This window comes from Eleginops maclovinus, chromosome 17 (assembly GCF_036324505.1).
Source record: "Eleginops maclovinus isolate JMC-PN-2008 ecotype Puerto Natales chromosome 17, JC_Emac_rtc_rv5, whole genome shotgun sequence".
Classification (NCBI taxonomy): domain Eukaryota; kingdom Metazoa; phylum Chordata; class Actinopteri; order Perciformes; family Eleginopidae; genus Eleginops; species Eleginops maclovinus.
Window position 1 is genome coordinate 5464125 of NC_086365.1, and position 22105 is coordinate 5486229.

General features: G+C 41.2%; 5 protein-coding genes across 5 annotated transcripts in view; 1 reads left to right on the plus strand and 4 right to left on the minus strand.

Moving 5' to 3' along the window:
• bltp3b (bridge-like lipid transfer protein family member 3B) overlaps window positions 1-3078 on the minus strand; it is a 33268-nt gene extending 30190 nt beyond the window's left edge. Inside the window, exon 1 of the mRNA XM_063905422.1 lies at window positions 2734-3078. Coding sequence (XP_063761492.1) covers window positions 2734-2777 — 44 coding nt within the window. The 5' untranslated portion in view covers window positions 2778-3078. The remainder of the gene's footprint in view (window positions 1-2733) is intronic.
• Window positions 3079-4644: 1566 nt separating this feature from the next.
• Window positions 4645-7688, plus strand: ckap4 (cytoskeleton associated protein 4). The gene is made up of 2 exons (XM_063906114.1): window positions 4645-5280; window positions 6102-7688. The coding sequence occupies exons 1-2, from the start codon at window positions 4957-4959 to the stop codon at window positions 7311-7313; spliced, it is 1536 nt and encodes a 511-aa protein (XP_063762184.1). The 5' UTR covers window positions 4645-4956; the 3' UTR covers window positions 7314-7688.
• Window positions 7689-9399: 1711 nt separating this feature from the next.
• Window positions 9400-10769, minus strand: LOC134879512 (inhibitor of nuclear factor kappa-B kinase-interacting protein-like). Its single transcript, XM_063906058.1, has 3 exons — window positions 10761-10769; window positions 10386-10607; window positions 9400-9957 (listed from the first exon to the last, which is right to left on the minus strand). The coding sequence occupies exons 1-3, from the start codon at window positions 10767-10769 to the stop codon at window positions 9400-9402; spliced, it is 789 nt and encodes a 262-aa protein (XP_063762128.1).
• Window positions 10770-10782: 13 nt separating this feature from the next.
• On the minus strand, window positions 10783-14647 carry LOC134879067 (inhibitor of nuclear factor kappa-B kinase-interacting protein-like). The gene is given in 4 exon segments (XM_063905330.1): window positions 10783-12211; window positions 12923-13040; window positions 13812-13915; window positions 13917-14647. Coding segments are annotated over 4 exon segments (1227 nt in total). The 5' UTR covers window positions 14019-14647; the 3' UTR covers window positions 10783-11308.
• Window positions 14648-14863: 216 nt separating this feature from the next.
• Window positions 14864-21817, minus strand: arfgap3 (ADP-ribosylation factor GTPase activating protein 3). The gene is given in 17 exon segments (XM_063905329.1): window positions 14864-16964; window positions 17051-17175; window positions 17855-17942; window positions 18069-18195; window positions 18323-18472; window positions 18572-18697; window positions 18796-18927; window positions 19039-19190; window positions 19273-19307; window positions 19310-19318; window positions 19397-19456; window positions 19543-19639; window positions 19745-19825; window positions 20005-20136; window positions 20242-20314; window positions 20907-21025; window positions 21639-21817. Coding segments are annotated over 17 exon segments (1593 nt in total). The 5' UTR covers window positions 21708-21817; the 3' UTR covers window positions 14864-16946.
• Window positions 21818-22105: the final 288 nt, after the last annotated feature.

Below are 22105 nucleotides of genomic sequence, written 5' to 3' on the forward strand. Positions count from 1 at the left end.
TCAAGATTAATAGAAAAGTAATTGCAGCTTTAAATGCATTAATCAATATCAAGATTAGAAGGAAATAGAATCACAGAAAAGACAAAGATGGATCGAGGTAGGAAGGATGGAAGAAAGTGAAACAATCTCTACTGAGCTCCATCTGGGAATGTATTATCTCTGTAGCAAGACCAAAGTGTGAGTCTTAATCTCCAACTTGAACACTTGTAATGAGGCTCCTGGCTCAGAATATCTAGCAGCCCCATGTTCCTGCTCTGCAGCTGATCCTGACCTTTAGACTCTGTGTGAAAGCAAGAGAAAAATCACTCTTTAGGAGTGAACAAAGAGGAAAGAATGTGACCAGGCATGTCTACCTTCGTTTAGCCATTTCGACGTCAATCTATATGCGAGTGTGTAATGTGTGTGTAATAGGATCTCACTCTGTCTGAATGTGGGCCAGAAGGCTCTTGTCGATAATCTAAACCTGTCTGTAATGTAGACAAACACACCGTGTCATTTAAAGCACCCCCAGGGGCCACCTGAGTTTGAACTCCTTCATCGATACACTCTCACGTTAGAACATCCAATGAACAGCAACAGCTCAGCCCTGTCACTTAATATTAACATGGGAAATACAACTCAATGCTTACTGTAACAGATTACAAAAAAGACCAGAGGAGGAGAATCCACTGCAGACTGTAAAGATGGAGGTGGTTTGTCCTGGTCAGAGACAGTATTATAACTGACGTGTGTTTTCTGTAGGAGTTCAGCGTGGAGGCTGAGCTGACATGTTGACACTCACAACATCACCTGTAGCTGTGTAAGCACACCTACGCTGTGTAGAAATAATGGAGCTCAGCAGGGTACACTATTCCTGGCAGGTGCTGTCCCAGCAGCAACTGATTAGGTGAAATCTTTAAAAAGGTATAGTTTGGATGTGTTGTGGTAGGGCTGTATAGTTATCCATCCATAGTGTATTATTTAGATAAGATGGTGGTCTGCACGCCCCCAGTTTGGAGAAACGGACAGGAATAATGGCTAAGAAGCAAAGCAGAGTACCGCTGAAGATGGGATCAGGAGAAAAATAGAATTTCACCAGCAAATGAAATGAATCCTGTACCCTAACCTCTAGCTAAATCATCCAAGTGTGTATCGTACTCGCACTACATTTGCAGCCATACAGTAAGAGAGTATCAAGTGATGCTGATTTGGCATTCTGACATCAACACTTCAACCGTGACATCACCGCACCTGAGAGGCGCAGGATTGGCTGACCGTCAGACAGGCGAGCTTCCTCTCAGTGCCAAACCAGTGAGGCCAGGACAAACAGATCCGATGGCGAGCCCAAAGAAAGATGACGTCACATATCACTACTCTCGCAGTCACTTCCTGTCAATGAGGATGCTGATGCAGCTGAGGGCATGCACAGTCATGTGCAGAGACACACACACATCCTTTAGAGAACAAGGACAATGAAGGGCATGCCACTTACAGGCTGTGTGTTGCGGACAATACAGACAAATGGCATTGTATGAAGGACTAAAGCAATGCTTCACACCATTAAGGTATGGACCATTAAAGGACTCATTAATCACACCTCATCACAAAGACTTTTCTCACCACCCACAATCCTCTTAGTGCTTTTTCTTTCCAGGAACAGAAGCCGGTCCACCTGCATACCAATGAGTTTATGATGGATTTAGTCATCCTGAAGCTGCAATATAGATGGGACAGCTCTTATTTCGTATACTCCATGTAAAAGCTGTCCACCTAAAGTTAAGTTTATTACCGCAGTTATTATTATTCAATACACTGTACTGTTTGAAGATGCCCTGCTGTAGGTCAGAAGCAGGTTAGTGTAGGGGGAGGAAACAGTGCTACATGTGTGTAGCGTTATGTCTGGAAGAAAACCGGGAAGTAGTCCATTGAAAGTCCCTTGAGGGACAGTGGAAAACAATAAATAATGCATGCCAACTGAAGCTGAATGCTGCCCATAACAGGAAGACATTAAAAAATAAATAAATGGGGCCTTACCCAGCAAGTGGTAGTGCCATTAAAACAGACTCCGATTAGGTTCATCACTCTGTACATTATTTTTACTACTTTCATACAAGAAAGACGCCACAAAAAGCTGTCAAATTTTGGATTAAGGTGGCAGTATAACAGTTTCACTCTGAATGATCGTGTGTTGAGCTCTGAGGGTCCATGTGAAATATGTAAGAGGTGTAAAGAACAGCTAAGCACGGTTTAGACCCTTGTGAACTGCACCTTGCGCTGCACAGTACGTAACTGCCTTCACATTTACCCAATGACTTCTGTCAAATTAAAGTCTAATTACATCATTATTATGCGATTTATTTTTCCACCAGATTGGGTATTAGCACCCACATATTGTTATGATAAATTGTCGTTAGGGCTTCGGCTGAGATTGTTTTAAACAATCTAACTCAAACACTGCACTGGTTCAACCTACTCAAGCAAACGGTAAGGGATTAGCTCCTTACTAGCTAACCCCAGTGTTAGCAAGTTAGCTTCAGTTAGCCAAGTCTCAGGTCAGTGAGGGTTACGTGGGATGAAAATGAAACTGACAGTCTGACAGATAGCAGGAATGCGGGGTAACTTATTCAAATAAAAGAGGAAACGTCTCAACTCATGTTCAGAAAAGGTTACATTTTGTTAGTGACTTTGTGGTGTTAGCTAGCTACCCTGAGTCTGACAGTTGAATAACGTGTCTCTCTGTCTGCTAACACTGACCTGGAGAGATGCTTCAGGATCTGCTTCTTGATGAGTCCAGCCATGGTCGCACAAATCGATATCCGAGCTACCTACCTGCTAGCTTCTCCCTCTCGAGTTATAAACACAAACGCCTCAAATTATCACCCCCGTGTCAGTCTTCATTTTAACAGTGTTCCCGCTTCATTCTCCGAGAGATGAGGGAGTTTGTGATGAAAGACGGCATCTCAGACGTCCGAGTGACAGCCAGGTTCATGGACAAAGAATATCACGTTAGGCCATGTCGTGCTGATCCACTGATAAAGCTCGGAAACGGTCCGGATATCTCTGCAACACACCGAACACCTGGGCAGCGCGTCGCAAGGAGCGTCTGTTGTCACGGCGTCTAGGCGGGGCGTCATGATGCGTTCATGGTCTGCTAGGAAACCACTCCCTTTAATATGTAGATAGGTGTAAAAGTAGATGTTTATCACAGGCTGTATATAAACAGTTATTTATAGTCTACTTATAGAGACACTGGAATCATTTGAAATTAGAATTGTTGTCATTCGTCGAGGAAGCATTTAGATCCTATACTTAAGAAAAAGTAGTAATACCAAAGTTTAGAAATACTTTGTTACACCTGCATTAAAAATTACACTTAAGAAAAAGTACACAAGTATAAGCATCCATATATACTTAAAGTACCAAAAGTAAAATAAATGATTATGCAGTAGGGACTCTAAAAGATAAAAAATATATATATGTTTTTTAACTTGGTTATAATCAGAGATGCATACATCCTTTTAATTCTGCAGCTGGTAAAGACGGAGCTAATTGTAATGTCTTTTTATACTTTCAAGTTTCTTAATCCATAAAATTATAGCATAACGTACTTTTGACGGTTTTATTGGGTCAGCAGTTGGACATTGTCCAAATTGCCTATACCACTTTATGGGTATGATTGCAGAGTGTTGTCTGTGTTGTCTGCTTTCGTCATAAAACGCTCTTTTAGTGACACCTAGTGTTTAAACAGAGAATCTAAATAAAACATTTTTTAATAATTAACAACAATAACTACAGTGTAATGACTACAAAAAATAACTTGATTTTCTAATAAACCTTAGAGGAATTTGCACATGAGGATATTTTTTAAACTCATACCAAAATATTTGGCACAGTATAGCAACATGATTGGTGAATTTATAATAAAGCCATATTAAATGGACAACTAAATGACATGCACACAACATAAAATTGGTGTTTGTTTTTTCATCAATGTACCATTAAGAAAGATTCCTATGAATAGAACATTGTGTTCATTAACTTGCCTCCACAATGTAAAGACCTTAAACATGCATCAGCAACATATAATGAATAAAATGCAATTACAACTCCTTAGACTTTTCACTTATTTGTCCGTGTAAATAAAAGATGTGTGTGTGATAAGCCTCTGTGTGTAGAGATGTTACTATGGGAGTACACAGCAGCCTGCAGATGCCACGTATGAAAGGAGGAGCGAAAGGAGCAGCCCCTCCCTGCACCGCTGCTACAGTAAGAACCAGTTGCAGGAAGTTTGCATCAGTCTTCAGTGTTTGAGAAATGTAACAGCATTCGTGGACATGTGTCACAATAAAAGGAACATATAAAACACGGTTTATGTCACGTTCACTGTCATTTTATTGATGCACTTTGGAGAATGATGCACTGTTGGTGCAACTCTTTGGCTCTGGGGGTGCGGTGCAACTTTTTGGCTCTGGGGGTGCATCTTTTGTCCTATAGATCGACTGACACTTCAAGATACCAATGCTTTCGCTTATTTAGATAATGTGGAACACTTCAAAACTTCCTAAAATTGCTTAAACCCTCTTTAAGGAAATCTGGCTCCAGTGAGTTATGCTTCTGCAGAACTTTCATTCTTGTTTTGGGTGTGAAATAAAAACAATACTATGGCAGATCTAGTTTCGGATGTAAACATAGAGCAACAAGAAGAACAACACAACGTGAAAGAGGAGTAGATATCATTCATTGTGTTTTATTATGTCATTGAAGCAGACCCATACAGAGCCTGGAGTTTTACATGGGACAGCCCCCATCCGCATACCTCAACACTAAAAGCACCGTGGAAAGACACGACGCGCTCCCTGATACGCTGCAGTTCCTGTAAGTGGGCCTGGACTGGAAACATTCTCCATCCACGACTGCAAAAACCAGCAGCAGCCCTCACATCACACTCACACTTGCCTGAGCCAGCTCTCATCCAACATGACTGCGAAAAACCGAAACAAGAACAGCGAAAAGAGCGAGAAGATCGCCGCCGCATCCAGTCCAGAGGATGTGCCGAAGAAAAGCCAAAAGAGCAGCAGTAACGGAGTGAGTGGCCCTGCACCTCAGGGGCCACCATCAGGGAGCTGCCTCGGCCATGTTGCAACATTAGTGTTTTATCTCGGGTTAATAGGCGCTGTAGGTTTTGCTGCTATTTATTTACAGCAAGTTGTGGAAGAAGTGCGGCAGATCAGCGACAGGCATGAGGAGAGCGCACGGCAGAACGCAGAGCTCAGCGTAAAAATGGGAAGTGTCGTTCAACAGGTAGGAAGAAAATGATGTGAATCAATGAAAAGTAATGTGAAATGTGTCCGATAACTTTAACACAAAATGTTCACTGTATGCTCAATAAAGTACACACTGTACAGTATATGGGCAATGCATTGTTGTTGTTAGACATTACATAAGCATTGGGGGGTTGGGTAGCTTTGGGGACCACTGGGATGGGATTTGGTGAACTACTTACTTTTCATTCAACACACGTCGAATAAGTAAACAGACCTGATATGATTAAATCATTTCGACATTTTTTATTTATTTTAAGATGTTCACCTCCTGAACCGTGTATCAGTAACCAGTGTAAACTATATTCAGGTGACAGCTTTTTCTTTACCTACACATATTTGAGTGGGTGAGTGATGACTTAACTCCGCCCATGCTCATTTACAGGTTGAACATGTTTGTTGCGTTAGTTTCTTGTAGGTTGGAGCTCCTTTCACAATAGTAATTATTATGGAGCGATGATTACATAGTGAATATTTATATCCTGTTAAATATATATAGCCACAAGAAGAAAAAATATATAACGTGTGACATATTTTCTTAAGTACTTACAATAGTAAGTTATTAAACACGTGTTTTAGGTTCAAAATTATATCATACATTTTGGAATTTGCCCATACACTGAAAAAACTTAAACAATGACTCATATACTATATTAGGTTAGTTGAAAACAATAATATTAAGTTAGAATAAAAAATATATGGTTCTACTTAATATTATTAAATTAAAGTCAATAGACCCATGTGTGTCTTGAAATTGGGGTGAATACGCACACTGATGCATGTTTTTCCTGTCCTGTACAGGTGGATTCTTTGAGCAGTGTTGTGGATGGGCTGGAGTCAACACTGGGCATCACACGGGTGGAGCTAGAGGGGTCCATCGCCCGGATGAAGAGGGGTGAGGTGGAGACGAGGAGGGTGGAAGAAGCCCTTCAGAGGCTCCAGAATGACTTGCTCAGGGAACTTTCAGAGGGCATCAAGGAGGTGAAGGAGGCCCGAGAGAGGGACTTCTCTTCCCTGGAGCAGACGGTGGAGGAGCGCCTGGCGGAGGTGAGCCAGTCTATCAAGGACAGCGTGTCAGAGTTCACCGAAGCTCAGGACGAGACGCAGAGCCAGCTATCCGACCTCAAGGCACGCCTGGGTGGAATGGAGGACCCTGTGCTTGTCAAACAGGAGCTCTCGGCCATCGTCGAAGCTGTGGCTGAAATCCAAGCAGCCAACCAGGCAGCAGACGCATCAGCAGACTCCTTCAGGGAGCAGGTGGGCGCCGTGAGGTCAGAGCTCCAGACTCGTAACCAGGAAGTAGCCTCACTCTCTCAGGAAGTGGAAACTGTGAGGTCCGTGGTGCAAGAGGCTGTGGGGAATCTGAGGAAGTCGCTGTCTCAAGCAGAGTCTGATGTTCAGGCTCTAAAGGACAAAAACTTGGCGCTGGAGAACGGTGTGGAGCAGGCCGCCAATGCCGCCAGTCACGTGGAGAAGCAAGTGAACGCAGCAGCGAACCAGATCCAGAAAAGATCAGAAGACCTGGAAGCCAGAGTCAAAACATCAGAGTCAAGCGGAGATGCCCTGTCGGCAACCGTGTCAGACATCGCCTCCAAAGTAGAATCACTGCTCGCCAAATGTGACACTCACGACAGCACACTAGCCGCACAAGGGCAGGCTGTGGAGAAGGTCAAAAGTGGCATTAAGCAGGAGATGGAGGTACTGAAAAGCAGTCTGGAGGAGCTGCAGTCCAACATGGCTGCTATTAGCGGTGCCCAGACAAAGCTGTCTTCGAAGGACTCCAGCCTGGGCCAGCAGGTGGAGGAGTTGGAGAACAGGCTGGCTGCTCTGGAGGACAGCAGCAGCAGCATGAAGCCGGAGCAGCTGCAGAGCCTCACAAGCATGGTGGAGGGTCTGGAAAGCAGAGCAGCAAAGCTAGAAGGCCACGATCAGGCTATCCAAGCTCTTCAGAAGGCTCTGAAGGAGACCACAAAGACACTGGCAGGCTTAACCAAGGGCAAGAATGGAAAGTAGGGAGTTAGCAGTGTGATATCAGGATACCAACAAAAGTGGACAATGATTCCAAAAGAGTGACCATAACTCCTTTTTCCTGTTATTTGTGAAGAATTGTTTCTGAAAAAAGGTCACGATGTTGCACATTTGAGTAGAAAAGTAGCCAATGTGAGGAGTTCGGTCAGGAGGAAGCTGTACTGCTGATCTGTGAATTAAAAATCCACACTCATTCTGCACTGTAGTTCATTTTTCTGATGTTTATTTTGTTGTTTTCCTGTGCCAAGGCTGTTTTTTTTTTTTTTAAACCAACCAAAATGCAATAATAAGCTCTTTTTGAGCACTCCTTTGTTTACTCACTACATGTTTTTTTTACAAGAATAAAAACTCTTGACTTTTCTTGTTGTGAACTTATTGGATGAAATATGATTTGTTGTTTTTCTTTTGCTGCCTTTACAGTTTCATCATCATGGATTGTATGGGTGGGACTGAAAATAAAGTTCATTGATAGGCGTGAAGTATCAAAGGGCTGATCAAATCAAAAAAGGAATTCCATCTTGATTACAGTATTCAAATATGACAAATAATTCAGAGTGAACCACTCGAATGAAGTTCAATTTATTAAGCGTTATCACTTTATCTACAACTCTTTGACAGCTAACATGTTTAGACTGAATAGCACACGCTGAGCTCTTTCATCTGCAGGCAGCACTAACAGATGATGCAGATCATGGCATTTTCCTCTTTTGATGTTCAGCTCTGCCTCTCTTCCAGGTGTGCTGCAGAGAGGTGCTTCACCTGAGCTGCAGTTGTGTTTTGCTAGAAGGCGTTTGTCCTCTTCTCAACCCTTTAAGTAACGTAGAGCGCCCACCGATAGAAGGAACTACTCCCACATAGTTTTGTAAAAAAAATAGAATTTCTAATTTCAAGTCTTGGAAATCTATATATGACAGGCTTTTTGGGTTGGGGGAATTATAATGAATGATCCATAATAATAAAGCCAGCGTCAGCTCAAGGTGCTTCACAAGTCAATGATAGAAGAGTTCAAAATGATCTATGAGACATATAAAAATAAAGAGCAGGACGTACAAAACTAGGGAGCTCACATGGTAGAAAAGAAAACTAAGACATAAAACCAGGACAATCAGTAAAACGCGGTGCGGAACAGATGGGTCTTAAGGCTTTTCTTAAAAACCGAGCGTGATGCATAGGTCCTTATATTTTCTGAGAGATGTTTCTGCAGATGTGGACCCAGGAAGGAGAAAGCACGGTCTCTCATGCTGGCTAGTTTTGTCCGAGGAGATTGGAGCTGCTGCTTTAAATGTACCCAAACTTTAAAATTGAAAGAAAATTGGGGCTTGATTTGATTTATGTCAAACTACTTCTTAGCTGGGTCTTTTAACTGTACCTATAACCCAGTAATAGCAGGAGCCGTTTTTTTTTCTTACTCTGCTAGCTTCATATTTTCCTTGTAACATGAGATATGAGTGTAGTGTATTTACCAAAATACTCCTCCAAGACACAGAATGATTTAAGAAACTACCTTATTTACTGTAGGCCAAAATACTTTAATTTTCCACAAAATTAAATTATCTTAAAAACACAACGCTGGAGGAATATCCATAGAACCAAAAAAAATCAAATGCAATTACTGGAACATGTGGGAAAACAAAACAAACCAGTCAACCTCAACCATGAGCCCTATATTGCTGGGGGAGCCAACAAAGAAAACAAACTTGCTGAGGCACAAAACCACAAACACATTTTACAGCTTTTAGTGTTAATGCTGACTGACAAGCTGCTGCTGTTCTTATTCAAGTTCACTAATGGGTTATCAGCTTTGTTCTTTGGGCCAGTCGGGGGGAAAAAAAAGGTGGCTGCACTTTAACTTTAGGGAAAGAGTACTTAGAACAAACTTCCTGAGTAAAACACATTTAATCAGTTGCATCTTTTAAACATATAACCAAAAAAAACACGTTGAAAAAAACATGTTTTAAGGCATTCACTTCCTATAATACCTTTTATTTAAATTGTTTGGACAGGACAGGGTGTAATTACTGAGAATAGACAAGGAGAAATCTTTGGTCTCTGAGATGTTGAAGTGCGTTGCTCACGTTGGCCGCTGCATCTCTCCTATATCAGCTATTTCACTGACCTGTTTAGTCATAACACTTAAATCTCCCTCTACAGAAGTGAGGTTAGCCAGAGTTTGTCTAAGCTCAGCGACCTCCTGTTCTCTCTTCATTAGATCCTCTGCCAGTCTTCCTATCCGCAGAGTCAGGTCTGACAGCTGAGGCTCGAACTCCCCGAAGTCTCTCCTGATAGAAGCTACTTTTGGTTTGAGGTCACTGGCAAAGGTCACTGATCTTATCATCCGAGCTCTGCCGCTCTCCAGCTCCCTCAGGCGCTCAGAGATCTGCTGGTCAGCCGCGGTGAGTTCAGGGACTCGCTTACGGAGCTGCTCGATGGCCTTAGTGTTGCGTTCGGACGCATCGCGAAGACTTCGGACTCGATCAATGCTGTTGGTCAGCACGTCCCCGATGCGTTTGACCATGCTGTGCTCCACCTGGGAGGTTTTGTCTTCCAGCTCCGTCACCTGAGTCAGCAGAGACTCCAGCTCCGACCGCAGGCCTTCCATCCTGCGCACGTCCGTCCTCACCGACGCAACCTACAGGCCAAACACAGAACAGAGGAGAAATCATTCTCAAATAGCAACAGGAACATTTCAAAGCTATGGTCGAAGATAAGAGAGGTGGGAGAAGTACTCAAGACTTTGTACTAAGGTAAAAGTAGAAGTACCAGAGTGTAGGAATACTCTGTTACAGTACAAGTCCTGCAATCAAAATGTTACTCAAGTAAAAGTACATATATTTTTTTTAAATGTAAAAAGGCATTCAATAATACAAAATAAGCTCATTTATTAATATAGAGCATAAAAGCACACATTATCTATACTAGATCAAAAATAGAGACAAATAAGTAGGTAAGTTCACATCCATGGCTAAAAGGGATTAACAATAGGAATCTATGATCTGGCAAACAGACTATATAAGGAACAGTAAAATATTTGTTTGCCTACAACAGCAGCTGACCTACCTTGTTGACAAAGTCCTTAGCGATGGCGGAGGTGCGCTCCTCGATCTGTCTCACAGCGTCTCTCAGCGACGACAGGCTGCCCTGGAGCTGGGACCGTTTCTCGTTCAGCCCCGAGGACCACTCCTGCAGCCGGCTCACGTCCTGCTGCAGACCCTCCAGCTGAGGCCCCAGAGCTCCCTGCTGACCCTCGAGACCCTGCAGCATCAGCTGGACTCTCTCACACTGAAACAGGACAGACAGCAAAGGGATTCAAGGACACAACAGCTACATGTGGGTGTGCTCAGGAGGTTATTTAAAACACTAATTCTGAAGAAAAAAAAACACAGCAAAGAAAGTAGTGCCTCAGTAAACAAGAGGATTTATAAAGAAGAAAACAATACACATTTACACAAATAAGACCATTTGAATAAAAAAGGTGATTTTATTAAATAAGTTGTGTGATGAAATTATTGCCATACATTCAACTGTGAAAATTAAAGATGGAAATCTAAGTCATAAAACATTCAGGTGTATAGTTTACTATTGAATAAGACTGAATAAAGAGCAATTCTGCATTTTGAAAGCTAGAAGTAGAAAACAATGAACTAATTGATTGTTCAACTAATAATTTCAACTATAAAGTAGTTTTGTCTAGAAAGACTGGAGCACATATTGTCATACATATTAAGCAAAGTAATGGGTCATACAAATACTGAAGAAACCACATTGAACAAATATTTAAATAAATATTATTGATTGTGCTTGTGTAATACAGTGCATGTATACCAGAGTTCATGTTAAAAACAGGGAACTTTTATGCAAAACCATTTTTGTAACATTAAACTGAGGTGCACATTTTAAAAACATTTCCACTGAACTAATACTGAGCAAATAGTAACACAGGGTGGGTCAGTCTTTTTTTAAGCTGACTTAAAACAATGACATCATTCAGTGAGGTCATCAAAAAGAAGTGGAGTTTCCTCATCCCTGTATGTTTCCCACTCTTCCTCCTCTTCCTCTTTCCATCCTTCTTCCTCCACAGTTTCCTCCTCCTTCAGGCTGTCCACTGTCGTTCCCCTCAGCACCATGGTGAGTTCATAGACTGCCTCTTTAACCACGGACAACTCGTTCTTCATCTTCAGGATGCTGTTTTGAGCCTGTAGCGTGTCCAGCTCCTGTCTGATCTCCAGGATTTCACCGAGTGCTTTCAGCATGCTGTCTTCAGTCCCAAACACCTGTAACGTCAACTCCTCCAGACGCTTCTCGGCCCCGCTCAGGTCCCCCGCCAGCCTCAGAATGGAGCGCACCGCCTCCTCAACCTGGGGCAGGTGCTCCTCACACTCCTTGGCCCGGGGGATGTGCTCCTGCAGCTGGGAGCTGAGCTCTGCCTCCCTCTTGTTCAGGCTGCTGAATATCTCCTCCATGTTGTGGATCTGCTTGGTGTTCCAGTCCAGATGTTCCTGCGATCGCTTGGTGTCGTCCGCCTCCGTGCGCTCCAGAGCTCGGGCGTTCCTCTTGGTGCTGTCCTCGAGCTCCTCCAGTTTCTTCGTCAGCAACCGGGCCCTCTGCTCAGCCTCGTTGACCTGCTCCGTGGCCCCGGCGTGAGCTTCCCGGGATTCGGACTTGAGAGTGGACAGGTCAGAGGCAATGGCAGCCAGACGCTCCTGCCACGTCTCCGTCACGTTGAGGAAGTGGGCGTTGACCGTCTGCAGGTCACGGGAGGCGGAGTTTTCATCGTTCTGCATCACTGTGACGGCAGCGTGGAGGGTGGAGATTTCCTGCTGGAGACGTGTTGCCAAGGAGACGGTGGTGAGCGCCTCCTGCAGGTCATCCTCGGAGGCGGCAAGCTGCAGCCGCAACACAAAACAGGAGGGCTGTTTCTGTGGGAGCTCTATGGACCTCAGTATTCATACATGACAGATACGCATGCATACTTAAAGGACCTGTGTATAATATAGGTGGACTGTAAAAGGAAAGGGTGGTAAAAGAGCACTAGGGCTAATGGTTTATTTTTATGATCAACTAATCATTTGGTCATCGTATAAAACGTAAGAAAATATTGAAAAATATCATCCAAGTTACTCAGTCTAAGCTAATGTCTTGTTTAGTCAAAACCCAAAGATATTTTGTTTAGTTTGTTAATACAGAGAAAAGCAGGGAATCATCACATTTGAGAGGCAGAACAGAAAACCGTTTTTAATTGTTGTATTTGCATGAATATATTGCTTTCACAATTAATCTTAACTGTTATTTATCTATGAAGGTAGTTTTAGTTTGTATTTTTCATCCAGGTTTTGAAATACAGATAGAATTGCATGTCTCCAACTCAAGACAATACATAACATTTAAATTGAAGGGTGCCTTATGCCTTATGTATACATATGTTATGCTTTAAACACAACAAATGTCATTATGTTCTCTTAATATTTGGGGTGGAGGTAAAAATGTCAGACTCGAATATCTCGAAACCTGGGCATTTTTTATAACTTTTGAATTGACCCTTTAAGATCCATCCCTCATAGCAACTCTCATAAGTTTCCACTATAAATCAGACATACCTTTTTAGAAACCTTTAGGACTTCCTCCTCCATGTCGAACAGATTCGAAGTCTTTCCTTGCAAAGATTTGTACTTTTCCTCAATTTCGGCAAACCTCTCATTCTGTTGCAGTACCATCCTATAACAGAGAAACACACACACACACACACACACACACACACACACACACACACACACACACACACACACACACACACACACACACACACACACACACACACACACACACACACACTATTAGTAAGGAAACAAACTTCTTACAGAGCTGGGAGGAGGACTTGTATCTTGAGTATCAGAGTGTGGGAGTAATCTGTCACAAGCAACAAGTCCTGCAATGGCCTGTTTTACTATAATATAAATTACATGGTTTTGATTTTAATTACTAAATTGTTATCAACAGAGGTATTAGAAATACTCTGAGCTTGTCCTTAAGTAAAGTAGAAGTACCAGAGTGTAGAAATACTCTGTTACAAGTAAAAGTCCTGCATTGAAAATGTTACTCAAGTAAAAGTAGAAAAGTATAAGCAAAAGTAAAATGACTCATTATGGTAATTGACCCACGTCACAATCAATTATATGTTTTGATTATAATTATTAATGCATTAAAGTGTTCTCAAAGCTGGTAAAGGTTTAGCTAGTTTTAATGACTTTGTATACTGCAGGGTAGCTGCTGAATTTACATGAGGTGGAACTAAAGTCTGATTTAAGGGTTGGTTATATTGTTTATCATTAATCCAAATGTCCTAAGGGTATTAAAATATAGTGGAGTAAAAGTACACTATTTACCTCTGAATTGTACAGGGGTATAAGTACAGTGTGGCACAAGTACCTCAAAATTATTCTTAAGTACAGTACTTGTTACTTTACTAATGCAGATATGTGTACTCACCAGCTGAGAGCCCCGCACGCTACCAGCGACAACAAGCACATTAAACTCCTAACATCCAAACTGGAGGAGGTTTTGTTCGCTCCTGGGTTGTTTCCAGCTTCCAGGCTTCACTTTCTGCGTTTCATCTTTCCCATTAGCAGTCGAGCTTTCTGGAACTGCGTCGTTTTGTTTCTGAGACTTCTTCCTCTGTTTTAACTCAGAAGGCATCTTAGCACACTGGCACACAGTGGGTAACTGTTACAGTGAAGGAATACAAAAACAGTTAAAAGTAAAAGTCTTACCAGCTATTTGTTGAGTTGCAGACTAAAAAAGCTTCTTTCACTGGTAAGAACATAATGAAGGACACTCAAGATTGGTTAAATGTATAATTAACAGTGGGTTATTAAAAACGTCACCGCTAACAACCTTTTTGCTTTACCCTGGTCCTTGATACAAATGATGCGTTCAGGTACTGCTATTCAAATCGTATTTATCCAAATTAGCAGGATTGCTAGATTAAAAACCAGACAAATGTAACGCTTAATTATTGTATTGCAACTTGATCTCAAAAATGATGCGACACAATGGTTTTAAATAGAAAATTACAATTGCAAATCGCTTTTGCCAATTTGTTTCATCCTCAAACTGAGTCCCAATCCTAACATTCATAGTTCCGACAGTGCAGGAAGCACAGTGAACGCTTCAGCCAGCCACGTAAGCGACTGCCAGCGTTTGACCTGATGTGGCCATTCTGTATTATTGATGTCTTTAAACTGGAAACTCAATAATTAACAATTAATCAATTAATTAAACAGTCTGCAAACAAAACATTGAAAAGCAGCAACACCCTTTTCATTTACGTCATTGATCAAGCAAAACAAATATAAAACCTTTCCTGATTCCAACTATTTAAAAGTCAGGATTTGGTGTTTTTCACAATTTTATGATTGTAAATGTATCATAGTTTTAACACTGTTGGTAAGACTCCAAAAGACATTTTCAAACTGGACTGACAGGTTCCTCCATTTTATACTAAACAAGGATTAATCAATGAATCAAACAGAGAAACAGGATAGAGGGCTTCGGCACAAGCCATTTATTTGGCATGTTTCATTAAATCTTACTTACATTTTGAGTGTCAAAATATGTCAAAACTTGATTATCTGTAGCATCCTATAAATGGAAATTCAAAGCCCTATACAGCGTGGTTTGTAGCACTATTATACAGTTGTATCATTATTATCAAGTGGGTTTCAACACAGCATGTGGTTTTGTATTCAGGATGTGACAGCTTAAGGGTCATGCAATTTAAGCAAGATACCATTACTAACATTTAACAATATTCAACAGCAGAAGACACAAAGAAATACTACAAGGATCAACCAAACTGAACTCTTACATGGACGCAATGTAGAGGCTTCATTTGCAGTACGTTACAATCAAGCACAAGCTGCCAAATGCAATTTCTAACAGATAAGGTGTAAAAAGGTAACCAGATGACTCCAAAATATTGTTAAATGAGGGCATGTTGATCAGAGATCTTTGGACTAAGGCTTACAGTGATGGAGTGAACTGATATTTGGTCACTGAAGAATCTACAGCTTCCTCTTTTAGTGTTCAATACCTAACAACTCAATACAAACTCCTGAGAAGCATTAACAGTACAGAGATCAGTAATATGGTCATCCAGTTCCAGATTTAGCACTTGTCCCTAAATTATAAAAGAAAGAGCCGCAGTATTCCATACCAGAGCCATGAAGAGAGGCTTTGCGAGGGCTTTCAAAATCCAAAATCAGACTAGAGCGTACATGTAGTGCTATGTTCGACAAATTGCCAACTTAGATACGACCTTGGCAGTATGCTACAGCAACAAAAAGATGAAGGATATAAAAGGGATTCCTTACAGCCTTAATTTAAGTTGACACACGTTGCTGTACATTGGTGTTTGAAAGCAACAAAAAAGCATCAGGGGAAATATAGCCTTCATAAATGTGCGCCATTCAAATTATATAGAAACCAAAAGGGGGCAGTATAAACAGTAATAGCAGCCGTGTAAACACAACACCAAGGAAAAGCATCAACAAATTAAAACCAAATCCACGTCAAAAGGCACCTCTCAAAACTCAATTCATATGCAATGTTGACCCTATTACAGAATGTCTTAAAGTGTCTGATTCCAACAGGATTGAGAAAAAATAAAATAAAATAGTGCAACTGACCCACATAGAGCTGAGTCTTACTAATGCCATTAAGGAAGCCAAGTAAGAATACAATTAGGTAAGAAGATTAAAACCACAATCCTGAGAGCGGTATCAAATCTTCTCATCATACTATTTAAAGAACGCAAATGAGCGTCTCCCAACCTTGTCTTTAAAGTCACTTTTTCATAGCTGCTTAGGCGTCATGCTATCTTATTCTTTCATAATAAATGCATGGCCTTAAAAAAATAAGGAATAACATAGCTGTTGAGAGATAATGAAGTTTATGTGCTAATGAAGCACATTACCAATTTACATGACTGATAGTGTTCATGATTAAGAAATATACATCTGGTCCCCTAAGGCCTCTTTATCAGGTTTTGGTCCTGTCTGTGGAGGAGCAAACATAAGAGCACTTTGAGGACAGAAAAGGACACTTTCAAAATTGTGGGAATGTGCGAAAAAGCACAATACAGAGTGCATGTGTTGAGCGAGAGTAGGTTAACCAATTAACAACTGAATTGTCCTCACTGCTAAGCTGTTTTTTTTTTTTTTCACCCGGTCAAATAAAGGAATCAAAAATCCATCCTTCAAAACACCATAAACCTCTGCTACATATGATACTTCTAAATATTTAAACCCCAAGACCTCAAAGCGATCTGCGCATTAACCCGCAAACTAAATATTCTTCATAACTCAGCTTTACAGAGATCTTGCTTCAAGATTCCAGCAAGGGAACACAATTCCACTCCAAAAAATATTGTGCTTGATCCCCTCGATCCTCACAACTGTATATACATTATCTCATACAAAACTAGATATAGATGTATACAGGGTCGATTTCGATAACATCAAGGGACAGATTTCTTTCCCAGGATGGGGGACCACCACTCACTCATGGGAAACTTCTCATCAACAACTATAAGGTGGTGAAGTTCCACAGGAGACACTCCGTGGCTCAAGAGCTGTAGTGATCCTGGGAGAAATACAAGATAAATGATTAGAAGTTGAATTAATGCTCGTTGGAAGAGATGGTTCCATTGAGTTGATTCAATGACCGACCTGAATGGAGCTGACGACGCCGCTGGCCATGACGGAGAGCTTCCCTGCGACTGAGCGCACTCCAAGTTTGAGCTGCGACATATCGGGAGCGTTGGGCAGAACGTTGGTCAGGCGGTAGGAACTCGCTGTGAGTACGAAACAAATGGAGAGTGAAGGAGAGAGACATGTGAGAAACAGGAGTAACTCACACTAACATATTGCATGTGTTCTGAAGTGGAACATCTGAGCGATGGAAGAGAATGTGACATTGACACTCATAATAACAACTTGTCTTAAGACTACTAAAATATGAATAGATACAAAACATCAACCTAATTTTGGAAAGGTATATTTTTAGAAATTCATTTGGATATTTTAGTAACTTGTAGATGTCAGTAGTTGTTATTCTCTGATGACTGATGAATGCTTAAGGCTCTTCAGCAGCTTGTTGTGAGTCATAATGTAACATCAGCTGTGGTCTTATTTATCTCATCATTAAGTCATGAACGGCTTTGATAAAGCAAGACGTTTTGTGAGTATCCGCATCAGATCATGCTCTCATTATTTCTGCCTGAGAACACACAGCACAGCTCTAATTACACGTTACTATTGTTTCCAATTTACTGCTGGGGTTTTTATGAATAAAACATACCAACCAAAGAACCGGAAAAGGCAGCCTTATTCATCTTAGGCATTCATCAAGTTTAAACTAGCAATTTACTCTGACATACTGTATAATTTTGAAAAGAAATCAATAACATTTCGGTAGGTATTTAATGAGATGTTGAATCGTTGAAGGGCAGAGATGGAGCTGTCGTCTGTTACCAGCTTGTTTCTTTGGATCATCAAAAAGGTCTGCTGAACTTATAGAGGCACTGCCAGCATATCTCTCTAGTCGGGTTTTGGCCTCATACTGAAAAACAGAAATACAGAAACAGTTTTGAGTAAAGTATCTATGATAAATATAAAAAGAACTGTATGCCAGACAACTTTAATCATTCAGAATGAATTCACAAAGAGCCACATTTTCAGTTTGTACCTCAGTGTTATCTTGTTTTCCAAAGTACATGTCAGAGGAGATGGCTTTCACCTCGACACCAAACTTTTTCTGAGCTTCTCCGGAGTCTGACACCGGCATTGCTTCTGGTTTTCTTCTGGACGTAGGCCTGATAACAAACAATGATTTAAATGTAAAAGATTCACAACATAAAAGCTAAATAACCACCAGCCAATGTATGTATATTGTGGAAGCGTAGAGTTTAAATTCCATCAAGCAAAAACACACAATCCTACCTGTCGTTCAGCGATGTTATAGTGGAGGTGAGGAAAAAGTCCGGCTCTGGTTTCTTGCTCGCCTTCATCCAGCCTCCTCCCTCGCCTTTATCATCCCACCCCGAGGAGTAATTATCTGAAGTCTCTGTCTCCTCAAATCGAGACATGACCCTAAATAAAGAAGAGAAGGATGTCTGGTGAGAAAACACTTCGGATTATTTGTAATCCAAATGATGAACAGCTGAAGGAAAGGCAGATTTTAAGGCTGACCTAGAGCTGAAGGAGCCTCCGTCCTCCTCTTCCTCAGTGAAGCGGCGTCCTTTGGTGGTCTTGGCCCCCTGGGGGCTCTCCTGCTGGATGATGTGCATGTCCGAGGTCACAGAGTGAGACACTCCACTGCAGAATCACAATGAAAGCAAGAAACAAATAAAGATATGCATCATATCTTTGATCAGCTCACACTAGCAGTTGTGTCTTCATCATCATCATCATACCTCCTCATGCCCATCCCCATGCCCAGCCTCTCTGATTGCTCTTTCTTATTCCCCTCCAATCCCTTAAACTTGTTCTCCTCCATTTTCCTCTGCTGCTCGAGATCTTTACAGGCCAGTCGCAGGGATGAGGAGCTGAGGAGGAACAAGGCAGGTTAAGAAAGTTAGTACAGAAGCAAAAAGAGAATCACACAAAATATACATGTATGACCACAGAAGGGGAGAAAAATAGGTAAAGAGACGCACATGGATTCCTCAGGTTTGTAGTTCTTCTTGGCAGCGCCGGGGCTCTCATCTTTCTCTCTCAGTTTGTCTGCAGCTTGAGCTTTCTTCTCCAGCTCAGAGAAACTTTTACTGCTCACCTTCTGAGCGCCCAGACCCCCCTTCTTAGCAGCCAGCTAGAAGTGGACACATTAGAAAGCACACTATGACACATTCTTAGGATGATGTGTCCAAACAGAGGTATTTCTGAGAACTTACTGATTTCTTGGCAGCAGTTGGCTTCTTCTTGAGAGAGAAGAAGGTTCTGGAGAGATCGAAGGAGAGTAAAGTTACATCTCATGCAAAAACTAAGTCTGAATAAACATGGAGAATACAAACCAACCTTGATTTTGTTTGGGAGAAACACTCAGCATATCCACACTAGGACCTTCCTCTTGATTACCTGAAAAAGGTTTAATTGAAAGTGTCAGAAGCCACATGAATGGGATTGATATGAATACAACTAGTGCACATTTGTGTTTAAAATACCATTATCGTCTTTCTCCTTTTCCAGGGTAAAAGGGTTCTCTGGTGGTGTGGAGACGCTGAGATTCATTTTTGGCGTGTTCATAATATCAGCAGGACCCTAAGCAATAAACAGTGGTAAAATTACAAATCCCCTGTCACTGCGTAGACATCAAGCAGGTATGTTTGGATATATTAGTCTGGCAAAGCAAGCACACTCCCATACCTGTGTGTGCAGACTGAAGAAATCAACCTGCTTGTCTTCTGGTGATGTTGGGGAGAGAGGAGCCTGACTGTCCAGCCATAACTGTAAAAGAAGAAGAGCGGTTAAATGGATACAGGCATTTGTGAATATAGAGATTCATCTTATATGCTAAGATTAACTGCTAACCGAGGTGTGTTTTATCTATTACCAATTCTGGCTTTCTTTGAGCAACCTGCACGTGTTGGATGTTTTAGGCCAGTAAGCAAACATGTCTATGTTACCTCGGTGCCGTGTCTTCTGGTGGCTTGTGTGGCTAAAGTCTTTATCTTGTCTCTGTACTGCTGAGCGGCTCGGCTGTTGTACTTGGTGTTGGCAGCGCTGGTTGTGCATCCATGTTGACTGAAAAAGGAAATCTGAACCGATACAGGAAACAAGACAGGAAGAATTTAGTTAACTTACATGTGTCTCACGCAATACTGAGATTAAAATCTGTTGATATGCTGCGTTCAGGAACTGACCGCAGTTGCATTGCCTCCCACTTGCATACATCTTAGCTGAAACCACGACCAATTGAAATCTAACTCAGTGGACCTGTGAAACACAACAATGACAGGTTTTTTGAGTGCAACCAAGTTTGGCAGCAAAATAACAAAAATACAAACGAAATACAACTTTGACAATGGTTAAAGTATTTGGTCATGCAAAAATATAGCTTTGGCTGTAAAATACTTGTTGTTATTTTTCTGTTTCCTAATGCTGTACTCAGAACACCATTATTTTTTTATTGTATACATTTGTTTGTAGTACAGCATGATTTTCGGCATTGCTGATTAAATTCCACTGTTTATCTTCGTAAAACAGAATCAAATCAGAATATCTCTATTGTCATCATACATAGGTATATGGAATTTCATTGGCATCTCTCACTGCAGTAATACAAATAGTCACAAATAAATAATAGCAGTGATAAAAGCAGAGGCAGAAGCAATGACAATGCACTGCAACAATTAAATTAAATGTCAATGTACATATTAACACATCTTACAGACTATAAAATGAAAATATACAAAACTACTAAAATGAAGATATAAATGTGTGTTCATACAGAGATGCTAAGAGAAATGAAACCTTTGCCTTGTGTTGTATATTTGCCTTGTTTTGTCATGAATTAATCCTGTCTTACCTGATAAAGCTCAGGTGAACCCCAAGAGACCTGTGTGTCCCTGAGCAGTCTATACACAGGAACACACCGTAGGTGATGCTGGCCCAACTGGGGTTTTTAGCGGAGCAGTCAAAGCAAACCTAGGAGAGCAGAGAAGAAAGTGTATCTCATTTAACAGATTTCGATTTAAAGACTGGAGTAATGTTTCAAACTCCACCTTATTCAAACTCATACGATCAAAGTCAATAAAAGCGAAAAGATGGAAGCAAACAAAGTGAAGGGTGTTAGTAAGCAGACGGTCTAAAGTGCATGGCGCTGCCGAATCAAGCAGCTGTTGGGAATGAATAGGCAGTGTAATTAACTCCTACTGGAAAAATAAACACACTTCCATTTTGAGAATCACTCAGGATGTATGCACAAATGTCCATCATTTCCCAATTGGCCTTAACGGAGCTTTAAAAAGTGAAGTCAGAACAAACACAGCTAGCTACAATGTCAACTGTCAAAATGTAGCCTAGCTAGGCTGTCATCCACTTAGCTAACGCAACGTCTGCTGACACGTTGTCTGACAGGTGATTCTCCAACGAGGAAACAATTGAACAAAAACAGACTATTTCCAACATGATAAGTATCAGCTTGTTGGTAAATTAAGCTGGGAAATTAAAGCTAGCTTTTAGCGTTTCTCAAAGTGCGACGTGTCAGTTCAACTTCCTTGTTAAAGAGAGTAAACCGTCCGCCGTTTAGAACTCTCACCTTGTTGGTAGGTACGGAGCGAAGTCGTTTAAAAATAGCTGAGATATCCTGCCTGCTGGGCTCTGCCATTGTTCTGTCTGTCACTAATAATATCTGGTGGTTAGATTCAGAAGTAGCAGGAAAAACAGCCCTGTGTTTTTCCTCAATAAAAGAATACGACACGTCTATAGGAGAACACCGTAGCCGCGCTCTGATTGGATAAAAACACCCCGTGGTGCTGTTATTGTAGTAAGGGCTTCTGGGTAATGCAGTTTACTCTTAGCCCTGAACTCCAGTTGTAGTTGTTGAGGAAGTATTTAGAGCCTTTACTTAAGTCTTTTTAATGTTAATGCAGCTTTTTTCAAATATGTTTGTTTGCAAAACAAAGCTCAAGAAAATGTAATTCATTACCCCAAAGATGTTTCACACTAAATGGTAAATCAGAAGACCCTCACCGGGATTGAATGCTGATTTATCCGCATGTTAAT